Here is a 13,226-nt window from a genome sequence, read left to right on the forward strand (position 1 = left end):
TCTTCGGTAGTTTGCCAATAAGCCTCTACTGCCAACAAACAATCCGCATGAAAGAGCTAGTACCACTCATCTGTTCTGGTTCCAACCTCTGAGTCCCTACGTCCAGTTATTCGTCCCTGTCCCAACGTCCTGTCTGCCCAGTACCACGCAGCCAGTTGAAACTTAGACTTGACCTCGAGAACCCATTTCGATATTCGGCACTCCTGTCATTTTCCGATGAAATGGTTTCGGTGGTGGCTTGTTGTGTACTCAAGTTAGAGGGAAATATCTGGGGTTAGTCGAGGCTCCTCCAGTACCGATCGCGATTCGTGACGGGCACCATAAACTCCGCATTCCTCGCCGCAACACTTTTGACGGCTCGAACCGCGTCAACATAACTCAAAAAAACTCACGCTGGCTGAAGGGCAAGGTAGAGTTCGCACGAAACCATGATCCATAATTGATAGTACTAGATGTCATATTCCCACTCCGAGGGAACCACGTAAAAGGACTCGAAAGATACAACAGAAAGAAAGGCTTCTCTTTATTTATCCAAGCAGATCACCTCCGACCGCATCATGCTCTACTTCCCCGCAGACTACCTCCATACCCCGCGTCGTCTACTGGTCGAGGATAGTGGTCTCGACGATGATGTCGGTGACACGGTACGGGTCTGCAACACAGTTAGAGGTCACGCGAGGCGAAAAAAAGGACGATGTCGTAGAAATGACGCGATGGTGATAGAATACGCACCGATGTTGGAAGCGGGACGCCTGTCCTCCAAGTATCCGTAGCCCTGCGCACCGACGTGCCTCGGGATACGGATCGACGCACCACGGTTGGCCACACCAGAGGAGAAAGCGCCGATATGGCCAGTCTCATGGCGACCGGTCAACCTGAGGTCGTTGTCCTCTCCGTACACGGCGATGTGCTCGTTATGCCTCTTCGACAACTTCTCGATAGCAGCGTCGATGGCCTTCATGCCTCCGGGCTCACGCATCTCCTTGGTCGAGTAGTTGGTGTGGCAGCCGGCACCGTTCCAGTCGCCCTGGAGGGGCTTGGGGTGGAAGGAGACCTTGACACCCCACTGCTCGGCGATGCGGACGAGGAGGTAGCGGGCCATCCAGAGGTGGTCGCCCATGGAGATACCCTCGCAAGGACCGACCTGGAACTCCCACTGAGAGGGCATGACTTCCGCGTTGATACCGCTGATGTTGACGCCGGCGTAGAGACAGGCACGGTAGTGAGCCTCGATGAGGTCACGGCCGAAAACCTTGCCAGTTCCTTGAATGGCGGAAGCGGATAGGTGTCAGAAAAAACCACCCCAAAGGAATGAATTAAGGGGTCACGTGAGAACAAAACGTACCAGCACCGCAGTAGTAAGGACCTTGAGGGCCGGGGAAACCACCCTTGGGCCAACCGAAGGGAGTGCCGTCAACGTCGAAGAGGGTGTACTCCTGCTCGATACCGAACCAGGGGACGACGTCCTTCGCGAGGTCCATGGTCTTCTTGGCGTGGTGACGGTAGTTGGTCATGTTGGGGGTGCCGTCGTTGTTGTAGCACTCTGCGAGGACGAGGATGTTGTCGCCCTTGCGGAAGGGGTCCTTGAAGATGGCAGCGGGGCGGAGGTAGATGTCGGAATCGTGGCCGGGGGCTTGGTTCGTGGAGGAACCGTCGAAGTCCCAGACGCGAAGTTGGCCGATATCGGTCACCTTCTTCTGGACGGTCTGTGGTGGGTGCGGATGAGCACCTCGCTCGAGCGAGCGAGGGGATCAAGCCAAAGTAAAGTAAGGCATACCGTGGTCTTCGAACGGAGACCGCCATCGCCATCAATCCAGACATCTGCAAGACGGCGAATTGAGATCAGCGTCGAGCACGGCCAAAATTGCGTCGCCGACAATAAAACGTACATTCTGCCTGAACCTTTTCGCCCTGGGGGAGCTCAAGGAAGGGGGCGAGGAGATCTGGGCGGTAGGTGAAGGCCATTTGTGTGGATGGATGGAGGTGATGGAAGGCGGAGAGGGAGTTTGATGGCTGCTGTCCATTCCGAGTCAATTTCTCTGAATCTAAAAGCGCTGTGTACGGCTGTTTACACCGGCGCTTTCGGGGGCCCCTCATTGGGCCGATAAGCCACGTGCCTTGCCGTCGCCCCCTTGCACTCTCCAGGCCCGCCTTCCGGCCCTCCTCCGTCCTTCACTATCCAATTATTTTCGCGGTATATCCGCCAGCAATCCAGTTCGTATCATTCTCAACAGCTCGAGCGAGACCCGGTCCATATCCGAGACTGCAGAGCAAATTTTACATTCTCCTCCTCGCCGCCATCTGATATGTTCCTGTCGTTCCTTGTCTTTCCCTTTTCTGTCAGCTGATCACCATCGCCACCCTCGACTATGACCATGCCGGCTCTCATACTGCCACCGTTCGAAGCTTTTGTGCCATCACAGAAGACTCCAGCCTCGGCTGACCATTGCCCAGAGCACCTCTGGCACTTGGACAAAGTTCATACCGTTCTGCACCATCGCAGACTTCTTGCAAATTGACAGTCGACGATTTGTCTGGGGTCCGTTCCGTTGTCCTGTCTGCCCACGGACCTCACATCGATGCTTGTCTATCGACAGCCCAAGACTGATCAAGAGAGATGCTTTCGCTCTCTAGGCCAAAACTAGGCCGGCTCTAGACCGGCGCAAAAGGTATACGGTAATACGCCACACGGCGGAGGCACAATCAAGAGAAGAGAGATAGTTCGGGCAATGCGAGCACTTTCACCGTCTCTTATTCTTTCTCTTCTTCCCATTCCCGTTCCCGTTTGCGCCTGCGGCCTTTACAGCACTCGCTCTCGCACCGCCGTTCGTTTCGGGCACGTCCGAGTCTAGCATGTCTGATTCGGTCTCGACGCCTGTGCTCTCGCCTTCGTCCCCCTCCGATGGTTCGGCCCGTCCGTTCGATTTCGGGTTAGGTGGAAAGAGGCGGGAGTAGGCTTTGTGGTAGAGCGAGGTAGCGAGGGTGATGAACCAGGTTCGTTTAAAGGATGGTGGGGTCGCGGTCGAAGCGTCAATGAGGATCATGTCGCCTCCGGGCTCGAGCTGTGAGTATTCTATCAGTAACACAAATGAGAGGGTCGACACGGCGCAATACGTACCATGTAGACGTGTCCCGTTCCTTGCACCGTCTCCACCACCATATCTATCGACTTCCCGAGCACGACATTCCCCGAGTCGTCCAATCTGGGTGGGCCACCCAAGTTCACCTTGACCTATAGACACATAACATATTCGATGAGCACAATATTCAATAGCAAATATGAACGACCAATCAAGGTGGAGGCTGACGCAAAGGTGAATGTAGAATTTGATGTGGAAGCAGAATCGACGAAGGTAGACTTACCTTCCTCCGCCCTTCAATAGGCACCATCTTCTGTCCCCACGCATTAAGCTTCGCCTCGCGGACGACGTGTTCTATACGAGCGGTATCCTTCTTGTAGTTCATACTCTGCACCATATATTGCAACACCGAGGTCAGCATGGTCAGGAATACCAACACGGTCTGTATATCAACAACGCAGGAAGGGGTTGTCGAATGTCGTGTGGCCCAATATCGTGGAGAGGTCACAGATGCAGGAAGGATCCATTCTAGTCAGCTATGATGTTGCTATATTGGATGTATGGAAGAGAAAAGTGCGCACCCCGAGACCAGGCCTGAAACGCGAGTAATAGTATCCCGTACCGCGCCAGCGCGGGACACCGTTCTTGTAGAAGAAGTCGTACCTGCAAACGATATATTGTTTGCAATGAGTGATGTTACGCGTATGAGGATATGGGCTGAAATGAAAGACGTACCGCTTCCGACCCTCCGTATTCCTCAGGATGGACGAAATGACGCCAAGCCTCGCGAACCGTTCATGAATACCCTTCACGCCAGGGTTCTTATCCGGGCTGTGACGCAGGAAGAAATCCGGGGCATGAATATTATATGGCGCGACATGCGACATGGGGGAAACAGCGAGAGGTACTGACTGGAGCAACATGCTCTTTTTACGGTACGCGCGGGCAATCTCTGCCGTCGTAGCGGTATCGGGGACGTCAAGCCATGAGTAGAACGTCGTTTTCTTTCCTATTTGTGCGACGAGTAAGAATATCATCGTCATAGTGGTGGTTAGTACGGTACGAATGAGGGTTCGAGCAGGAATTCGTGGCGTACCTTCTGCGGCCTCTAACTCGCTCACGAGGTCGAAGATCTCGTGGTCTTCCTGCAGATTGAGCGTGTACATGTCAGAAAGCTATGTAGGTATGGGCCATAATGTGGAATAATAGGTACCTTAGTCCATCTACAATCCCCGCATAACGTTCAGCATGCAATAAGTAAAGGCGCAACGGAGAGGAACATGTAAGTATACGCACGCAAGCACCGTCGTCGCCAACACCGCCAAGAGCCCAAAAAGAAGGAGGACCCTCATAAGTAGTCTATACTGAGCCTCAGATCAGCCCAAAGGAATGAAGATGGCTCGCAGCGCGCGATGGAAAAAAGCGAGCTGTAAGGAGACGTGAAGAGCCAGACGCGCTGTCACCGGCCGGAAGGATTATTCGAATTTGAAATTTCGTCGAGATCAAAGTTGGGTGCGGATGCGACGGGCCGAGAAGCCTTTGCCTTTTTGGACCACTCATTCTTCTTTGTATGGCACGTGTTTGTGTGTTCCTTCTCATCTTCCACCTCGATCGCCACTCGGTGGCGTAGTTGTGCTGCTATCGCTCGATACATTTATCCGGAAATTAGCGCACGGTTACTGATTTATATACAGCAGCCATGCCTCGTAAGTGCACGGTCTGCGGCTCGAAACAATGGCATAAAGAGCCGTCGAGCGGGCTCGTCATCTGTAGCGAGGGCCACATTCTCCAGGTATGTTACATTCTGCCCACAACCGTGTACTCTTTACTATTCTAGGCCCTGCAATCTCTTATGTTCTTCATCACGACTTTTCATGTTTAAAAAAATCGTTTTCGTACGCCGACTTGACCGCTTTTTTTAAATCTTCAAACGCAACAGAATTATAGAAACGAGACCCACGAAACACAAGAACTCGGGCCTCACACTCTACGTAAACGCAAAGTCCGCACAGGACGCAAAAAAGGCGAGAGGCAATCCAAAGCCGATCCCAAACGTTCGTTATCATTCCTCCCTTTTCGTATCATCGCTCTAACTCACGACTGATATTTGATATGATGGGACTCGTATGTTTTGTTGATGCAGTGTACCATGGCGCACGGGCACAGTACCACTATTTTCAGTGCTTGCAGCTGCTGTTAAGGAAACAGGTCGCGGCGCTGGTTAAGGCGTGGGATCTGCCACCTGAATTCGAGGTAAGTATCGCTCTGTCCTAACAAAATAAAACATCCTGACCGACGTTTCCTTCTTACTTTGGATTGTAGGTGATATGCAGGGACATATGGACGCTCTACCTATGTCTGCTTCCTTCACCGCCACCGCCAGAACCTCTGCTATACGAACAGGACATCGAGGGAAATAATCATAGAGAAGACTCTACGACACGCAGGGCACACTCTGCGGAGACGAAGACAAGTACGGCTAGAGACCACCAGGATGAAGAAACAAAGAAGAAACCCTCGGACGAGTCGGACCCAGAATCGGATGCCTGTTCAAATAAAGCCTCCTCTTCCGACTCAGACTCAGGCTCGGACACCGAATCGAACGACAACGACGATGACGATGCTGATGACAAACATCGCAAAAGTATCATGGACGAAGAAATGGCCTCTCTCCTCCGTGGACTCTCCGACTCTGAACCCGACTCCGATGACGAGCTCGAACCCGACCCCAATGCCCACGCAGGTCAAGGTGATAATACGCATGAGCATGAGCAAGATAGATCGAAGAGCAAGAAACGACAAGGTCATCGTGGTGGGAGGTACGAGAGCCCTACGTGCACGCTTGCGGTGTTGCTTGTGGCTTGTTGGACGATACGGGTGCCTGTTACGATTATGGATCTTATACGGTGGGTATCTCTGACCTTCATCACCATTTCTTCCTGGATATTTTTGTGGAATACGAAGCCCTTCGCTAACTTTTCGCGTCTTTATGCCCCTCTCTATATCCGACTGGCCGACCAATCGACCACCTGATTCCCCCGCCGATGATGGATGCTACACTCCCAGCCTAATCGACTCATACACTCTCCCCTACCTCGACCCGACGAACCATCTCCCTCCGGAAATGACACACCATCTGAACAAACACGCCCTGCAGGCGATCTCTCCGCCGGTCAGTCCAAGTTTCCCAATTTCCCAATTTCCCAATTTCCCAGTTCGCCTTTTATCCCCACTCCCCCCTTTTATTCGTTGAGCCCATACTTCACCGCACCGTGCAATATTTCGTCATTCCAATTTCATGGACACGTTCGTTTGTCTTTCTCTCCATGCACAAATTGGCGCTAGCTAGAGTGAAACGCCCAACACCCCATCCATCGAATGGTTCAGTGATAATTCCATTCATGCTGCGCTCTCGTCTGTTCCATGGTGCACTATTTGTGGTTCCATAGTTCCATGGTGCACTATTTGTGGTTCCATAGTTCCCTGGTGCACGAGCGGAGATATCTTTTTCGTTCCCTCGTTTCATCCTTCCATCGTTCCGTTGCAGCGACATGTCCATGTCCATCTTATTCGCCCGTCCCGTCATCATACGTGACCCACGTAACCCATCGACTATATGCACCCATCCTCGTCCCCATCCTAATTCTGACTACCCGATCCACTCGTCCGCTTGTCCCTCATCATTTGTCCCTCATCACGATCCACCAGACTCTTCCATCATACCTTTCGTCATCATCGGAACCTAGACCTAGTCAGCATCGCTCACTCCATTCACTACCTCCATTTCCTCCGAATTCACAATTAATTATTCAACCCGCCACACTCACACTGACAGTCCTCCAACCCGAAACAGCACGCCCCCTCCGCCCTCCTGCTACACGGCCTCGCCTCTCGCCTAGCGCGGCGCATGTACGCCACTTATGGCGTCTACACGCCCGAGCTTAATGCGGGTCCGTTGATGTGGCGTGTGGTTTGTGCGTTGGGGGGAACGCGTACGTTCCTCTCTCCTTCCCTGTATCCTATCCCCTATCTTACACAAACAAGAAAGAAAACGATATATTGCTCAAAACTAACCTACCCTACACTGATACATCCATGTGTACATCCAACAGCCGTCCTCTACACCCTAACAAAATCCCTCGCCCACCCCCTCTCGCTACCCCTCTCTCTCCACCCCCCCGGCCTCACACACGCCACACGACGCGAGCGAGCGGGTGCGTCGGACGATCCGGGGAGCTATAAGTTCGATGGGGCGCCGCCGGAGGTGGCGTTGATGGGTGTTGTGATCGTGGTGCTGAAGATGGTTTATGGATTGGATGGGGATGGAGAGGGAGAGGGAGATGCACGGAGGTGAGTGGGTTTTTTTTCGGGTTGTGGTCTTTCGTGGTTGGGTCGGTTGGTCGGTGTAATGCGAGGTAATGAGTCATGAGGAATGGACGGGGTGTTGCGGTTTGTGGAATGGGATGGGATGGAGAAATGGGATGGAGTATGCAAACAGGGGTTCGAGCGTGTCGAGGCTCTGAAGCATTGACGCGTCGAGAGCTAAGCGAATATGAACGGTGACGTCTGCTCTTACATTTACATTTGCTTTGGCATGGCAGGAACCAAGCAACAACGGCAACGGACGCGACGGATCCGGGATACGCATTACCTCGGCTGGAAGACCTACTCTCGTCGATCGCGAAGCTCGATAACGATCACGGACAAAGCCAAAGCGAAGAACATCTATTCTCGGCGCGGACGAACGTGTAAGTTTCGTTTGATGCATGCAATGCTTACTTACGATCCATCTTCACCGGTTTTGGGGTGCGGGCGGGCATTGCGGTGATTTGAGCTCGTGTTTGATATGAACGTTGGGACGTTTGGATGCACCGGCTGACTTGTGTTGTTCGTATGTTCATGTTTCGGATCGGATCGTATGGATGCGATGGATGGACAGGTCGACGGCGGAGATGGGAGATTCGGAGTTGGATTTATATTTAGGTTTTTGCGAGAGGGCGTTGTTGGGCGAGCACGAGCACGAGCACGAGCAGCGAGCAGCGGGGGAAAGAGAAGGTTCAGGTAAATGTGCCCACGCAACGCAACGCAACGCGCACGCGGCGAGTGGAGAAGCTGATACCGCTCTGTTTGCCTTTCGCAGAACGGAGGATCCTCGACGAGTACTTTCCCCTGAAGACGGGAGACCAAGACCGCAGGGTGGAGGGCGATCGACGACGAGCACAGGGACAGGAACTGGTGGTGGGGCGACGGAGGGCGATGACGATGACGGTGGAGGGACATGAGGAGGGTGAGAAGAACGAGGGACGCAAGGCTGGAGAAGGATATACGGTTTACAACACGCAAGACGTGCTAGGAACGGTGCCAGAGGACTATGCGCTGGTGGTTGGACGGGCAGCGCAGTGGACGGGGGTGGACGCAGAGTACATCTATGGGGTGGTCGAGCGGTACGAGCGGCGGCTTGTGCGGTGGTGGGACGGGATGCGACGACGGGGAAGGGTTTTGTGAGAGCGAGAGGTAGATGTAGATATTATATTATGTGATGTTGTGATGGGACGGGAGGGACAGGAACGAGGACGGGCATGTGCAGGGCTGAGTCAGCGCTGGCGGGAGAACAAGGTACAGGTTTGGCCGAGGATGAGCTCTGCTCTCAAAACACGTCTGACCATCGTCGCTCTTTTCGCCGTCTCTCTCCGATCTCCCCTCTTCATCCCTCCTCTGCTGCAAGAGCGTCTACGGCCTGTACAGACGCCGAAACCCGTCCAGTCCAGCGGCCTCTGTCCGGTTATGAGACTCTGACCGTGTCTACGCCCCTCTCATCCCTCATCCTCTAAACTATGCGTCGGATCGCCTCTGTCCTCGCCTCCAGGCGTGCAGACAAAGACAAGCAGTCGAAAGAAGACCCCAGCTCTTCTGCTGCCAGGCCACAGTCTTCTGCAAGGCCACAGCCCGCTCGCAAGGCTTCTCGTCTTCTCGCCGCTGTCTCCCGCTCCCGCATCACGGTTTCTACAGAGCAGCCTGTGCCACCACTCGACCAGGGTCTCTCCTCCTCCTCGTCTTGTGGCTCGAATTCTATCCAGACCCCGGACGACGACCGTGCAAGCCCCATCTTGCCACCCGACCCGGCAACACTTACCCCAGTGTCGAGAAAGGGTTGGAACCCGTGGGCGAACGCAAAGAAGGCTCCCACAGCACCTCCATCTTCCCTCCCACCGTCGTCCTTTCCCTCGTCGCGTTTGACCCCTCTTGCTCCCAACAACCGCAGTCCACGCGAGGCCCATCACGACACCGACGACGACGCCACCTCCGACTCCTCTTCCGAATCTGACGAGGCCGCACCTTCAAATCACAAACCACCTGTCACGCACGATCACGCGCTCTCCCCAATCGAGCACCTCACCTTCCTGACCAGCACCGGCCTTGTTCCCCCGTTCTCACCGTGTCCACTTCAACATGTTCGCGGCCAGCCTCTCTTCCCACGTTCGTGTAACCCCTCCCGTGCAGTTCTATTTCGGGAATCCCTCGAGTCCACAATGCACAGGTCCCGCCTGCTCCGCCGGCTAGAACGGGACAGCTCATCAGGCTCCCTGTCCAAGTCAGACAGACGCATGCTCGCCTCTTTCGGGCCCCGTCTTTCGCCTAGCCCGAAACGAACATTGCCACAGCCCGATGAGGGCGCATTTCCGGACGTCGCGGCGCTTGACCCCAGCGGTACCAGCCGCGGTCTCAGAGCCTGGCTCGCACGCGGTTATTTCGAGGAGAGGACGGTCGCATGGAAGCCTTCTCCTGACGGCTCTTCTGTCGCCTACTCCCCCGTCACTGGTTCTGGCTTCGGCGTGTGGGCCTTGGACGTTTCGAGAGCACTAGAGGAAATGGCTGGCGCTGAAGATCTAGAAGACGGTGACTGGCCTCTGCCCGTGCCCGTGCCCGTGCCCTCCAAATCCTCACCTCCACATTCGCCTGCTTCTGTACCGACATTTGTCCCAGACGCGCCATCTTCGCCATCCAGCAGCTCGTCTCAACGATCCAGTGAGTTCCCAATCCAGTGCTTTTCATAGCTTCTGCCGCATCGTGTTTTTGCGTTTCTGATCTTGATGCTTCCAGTCTCGCCACCAACACCCGTCACCGGGCGTCAAGCGCCTTATAAAGCTGCACCCTCGCCCCTGCGGACCGAGAGCGATCCTACCACCGGGACCGTCGTGAAACCGTCGCTCTCAGCACGATCCGTGACTGCGCCATCAGCCGTACCCATGCCGGAATCCCCCACGCCCGCCGCCGCCATCAATTCATCATCGAACCGCCGCGGTGTCCGGTTTGCCGAAGAAGAAGACGACAAAGAGGAGAACGTTCCGCTCGGTTACGTCCTCCGCCATAAGAAGAACAGGGAGGAGAAGGCGCAGTTCTTGCAGCGCCAGAAGGAGCTCCGGGCTCATGACGAGGAGAGACAGAAACATGAGGCGGAGCGAGCACGGTGGCAGAAGGAAAGAGAACAGTATAAGAGGGAGATGCAGGCGATTGAGGACGAGAAGAGGAAGAAGGCGTATGCGGAGGAGGTGATCGCGGCTAGGGCGAGGAGAGCGAGCTCGATGATGCATTTCCCTCCGTCGTCGTCGCCTGCGCTGCCGCAGGACGGAGACGGAGGTCGGGTCAACAAGTATCATCGTCCCGCATACGACCCGAAGAGTAAACCCGAGGAACATTCATCATCATCTCGTTCGCGTAACCAGTCTTCGTCGAGCTCAAGACCCGGAAGCACCTACTACTCGCCCAACAGCGGTACTACAGGCTCTCGTCCCGCTTCGACATATTCCGTCCACTCCTCGATGGAAGACGTCCGTCTCCGCGAAAACCGAACCAACAGTCGTCGAGGATCCATGGTCTCCGAAGCTGCCTCTCAGAACCACGCACGATCGTCGCTCTATGCTTATGGTTGGCCCAACGTCCCCGTGCCCGTTCCCCCGATACCCGCATTCCCAGTCAATGTGATACCCTCGATGCCCATCATGGCGATGCCGCAATATGTCATGGACATGCCGCTCTTACCGCCCAATCCTCCGTTTATGGGGGGACAACAATTTGGGAGAAGGTCGAGGTCGAGGGATTCGTCATCTTCGCCTGGGAGGAAGAGCGGGACGACTTCGGGGAGCCATACGAGTGCTAGTGGTGGGGGCAGCAAGGAACGACCAAGACAGTCTTCGTATAACAGTTCGCATGGGCACGGATCAAGGCAAGGTAGCAGCGGAGACGAACGCAATAGCCCGACGAGGACGGGGACGCCGTCTGCTGGTGGCCGTGAACAACATCGTTCGGGGAGGCCGACGACGAGGCTGCAGCAGACGGGGTCGTGGGGCGTGCAACCGCCGCCGTCGGCTATGAACATGTCCGTGGCGAATTTGTCTGCGCATTCGGGGTACAGTAATAGTGGTAATGCGAGGCCGTATCCTAGTCGGAGGATGACGGCGTTCTCGTGAGTGGGCGGGTTTGGGTTTGTGTCGGGCGTGTCATTGCATCTCGTATCGCATCGCTTTACATCGGACTAAAAACACTAGGACGTTCAACTTCGCTTTCAATTATTCTGATTCTGCATTTTCATGACATTTTAGTTCAGTTCTGTGTTCAAGTATCCCCACCCCCCGTCCTCCATGCCATGCCATCCATCGCCTCGCCCCATCATACGTACTTACTTATCGCTCCGCGCCGCTCACCTTACACTATACGCTCACACTCACACGTCCCTGAATTCTCGGAATTCTCGTTTTGCCCAAGTAGGGCACACACTCTTTTTAATACCAATCGTTATTTTCGTTGTTTTGTGTTCGTTGATCCTCATCTGTGTGCTTTTACTGTTTCTTCCTTTCTCTCACCTGAACTTTTTCTTTGGACGGTTAGCCGCTTGCGGATTCGCATTCCTCCGCCGTCACTGCTCACTGTCGGTCTGGGTTTCGTGTTGTGGTGTTTGTGTCATGGTTTCCCATCTCTATTATTCTTTTCCCCGCCCTTTGTCCCTTTCACCGTTTCGCCCGTTCTCCCGCATCTTTGCAGCAGTCCCTCTCATCTCCATCTCACTGGCTCGATTTTCACAGGCTTTCTTAAATATTACCCCCCTTCCTTTCCTCGTTCTTCCTTTCCTCGTTCCTCGTTCTTCATTCTTCATTCTTCATTCCTCGTTAACCTTACGCCCCTCCGCATTCACCTTCACTGCTCCGTTTCGTTTCTTGACGTCCGCAATTTTGGATCTTGGCCCGCACTTCACATGTGACATCACCATACCTCCGAGTCGAGTCAAAATTCGCCCTCAGTGCACAGCGCACACACAAACGTATCTTCACTCTTCAGGATTTCCGTGTATGTTTTTTTCTTGTTTTTTTCTTGTTCACTTTTTTCAGTTCAGCCTTTCTTGTTGTGAAATCTTGAATTCTTTATGACCACGGTTTCGTTTGCGTTTCGGTTTCGGTTTTTTATGGTTTCCCTACTTTTCGCTACATACTCTGTCTTTTTTGTTTTCGTTGCGCGTCATCCACCCATATTTGCTCCGTCCTACGCACGCGCTCGAGCCTACTGCTGCTGACATACATACATACCATTAACGATTAAACAAGCACCACCACCACCAGTCCCACACAGCACCGCCACCACAACACCAGTTCCGGTCCCGGTCCACCTACTGAATCCCTGAATCCCTGAACTTTGACTCTTACACTCTGAACTTTGAAATTTGAGGACTCGGAAGTACTCGATCGATCCCATCATTGACATGAACGGCTATCCAGCTATCCATCCATCCATCCATAATTATTAGTTTCTCTTTCGTTGGCGTTTTCGTTCTCGTTTCATTCTCGTTTCATTCTCGTACTCGTCTCGTCTGTAGAATTCTAGTCGTGATTGTCGGATCGAATGACTCGGAATTGGCCTGAATGGATCGTGAGTGTGACTAGAGACGTGGGTGTGGTTGTGATTCAGAATGAGTATTAGTGTAAGGCAAGGGTGGGTTGTGGTCCTGGACTGGGATGTGCATTGTGTGTGATCTTTCTGCTGGGTGTGTTGTATGTATACTTCCCGCGAGATGTGTCCCTTCAAAGACCGTGCCCACTTTCGTTACTACAAGCGCTGGCTTCCTGGAACAGGGTGTGTCACTCCGAGGCGCCGAAT

General features: G+C 54.0%; 4 protein-coding genes across 4 annotated transcripts; 2 read left to right on the top strand and 2 right to left on the bottom strand.

Moving 5' to 3' along the window:
- Positions 1-599: 599 nt before the first annotated feature.
- STEHIDRAFT_155462 (glutamine synthetase) lies at positions 600-1,965 on the bottom strand (the record flags this gene model as incomplete). The annotated part of the gene is made up of 5 exons (XM_007302730.1): positions 600-652; positions 733-1,263; positions 1,346-1,706; positions 1,778-1,821; positions 1,890-1,965. 5 exons carry the CDS (start codon positions 1,963-1,965, stop codon positions 600-602), a joined length of 1,065 nt encoding a protein of 354 aa, XP_007302792.1.
- Positions 1,966-2,564: 599 nt separating this feature from the next.
- On the bottom strand, positions 2,565-4,538 carry STEHIDRAFT_76849 (DnaJ-domain-containing protein). Its single transcript, XM_007302376.1, has 9 exons — positions 4,377-4,538; positions 4,294-4,303; positions 4,177-4,225; positions 3,993-4,089; positions 3,816-3,911; positions 3,662-3,743; positions 3,364-3,522; positions 3,119-3,232; positions 2,565-3,062 (listed from the first exon to the last, which is right to left on the bottom strand). Exons 1-9 carry the CDS (start codon positions 4,430-4,432, stop codon positions 2,742-2,744), a joined length of 984 nt encoding a protein of 327 aa, XP_007302438.1. The 5' UTR covers positions 4,433-4,538; the 3' UTR covers positions 2,565-2,741.
- Positions 4,539-4,739: 201 nt separating this feature from the next.
- STEHIDRAFT_95050 (uncharacterized protein) lies at positions 4,740-8,624 on the top strand. Its single transcript, XM_007302731.1, has 10 exons — positions 4,740-4,872; positions 5,020-5,134; positions 5,224-5,333; positions 5,403-5,986; positions 6,147-6,252; positions 6,934-7,072; positions 7,193-7,430; positions 7,682-7,828; positions 8,020-8,141; positions 8,221-8,624. The coding sequence occupies exons 1-10, from the start codon at positions 4,780-4,782 to the stop codon at positions 8,583-8,585; spliced, it is 2,019 nt and encodes a 672-aa protein (XP_007302793.1). The 5' UTR covers positions 4,740-4,779; the 3' UTR covers positions 8,586-8,624.
- A 125-nt stretch (positions 8,625-8,749) lies between these two features.
- STEHIDRAFT_167463 (uncharacterized protein) lies at positions 8,750-12,855 on the top strand. Its single transcript, XM_007302732.1, has 2 exons — positions 8,750-10,106; positions 10,182-12,855. Exons 1-2 carry the CDS (start codon positions 8,915-8,917, stop codon positions 11,546-11,548), a joined length of 2,559 nt encoding a protein of 852 aa, XP_007302794.1. The 5' UTR covers positions 8,750-8,914; the 3' UTR covers positions 11,549-12,855.
- Positions 12,856-13,226: the final 371 nt, after the last annotated feature.

Source organism: Stereum hirsutum (genome assembly GCF_000264905.1).
Source record: "Stereum hirsutum FP-91666 SS1 unplaced genomic scaffold STEHIscaffold_5, whole genome shotgun sequence".
NCBI lineage: Eukaryota > Fungi > Basidiomycota > Agaricomycetes > Russulales > Stereaceae > Stereum > Stereum hirsutum.

Coding starts and splice junctions, on each gene's coding strand:
- STEHIDRAFT_76849 (XM_007302376.1), bottom strand. CDS start 4,432: ATGAGGGTCCTCCTTCTTTTTGGGCTCTTGGCGGTGTTGGCGACGACG. Junction 3,912..3,992: donor AAAAAGAGCATGTTGCTCCA/GTCAGTACCTCT, acceptor CCTGCGTCACAG/CCCGGATAAGAACCCTGGCG. Junction 3,744..3,815: donor AATACGGAGGGTCGGAAGCG/GTACGTCTTTCA, acceptor TATCGTTTGCAG/GTACGACTTCTTCTACAAGA.
- STEHIDRAFT_167463 (XM_007302732.1), top strand. CDS start 8,915: ATGCGTCGGATCGCCTCTGTCCTCGCCTCCAGGCGTGCAGACAAAGAC. Junction 10,107..10,181: donor CAGCTCGTCTCAACGATCCA/GTGAGTTCCCAA, acceptor TGATGCTTCCAG/TCTCGCCACCAACACCCGTC.
- STEHIDRAFT_95050 (XM_007302731.1), top strand. CDS start 4,780: ATGCCTCGTAAGTGCACGGTCTGCGGCTCGAAACAATGGCATAAAGAG. Junction 7,073..7,192: donor TTGTGCGTTGGGGGGAACGC/GTACGTTCCTCT, acceptor TACATCCAACAG/CCGTCCTCTACACCCTAACA. Junction 7,829..8,019: donor TTCTCGGCGCGGACGAACGT/GTAAGTTTCGTT, acceptor ATGGATGGACAG/GTCGACGGCGGAGATGGGAG.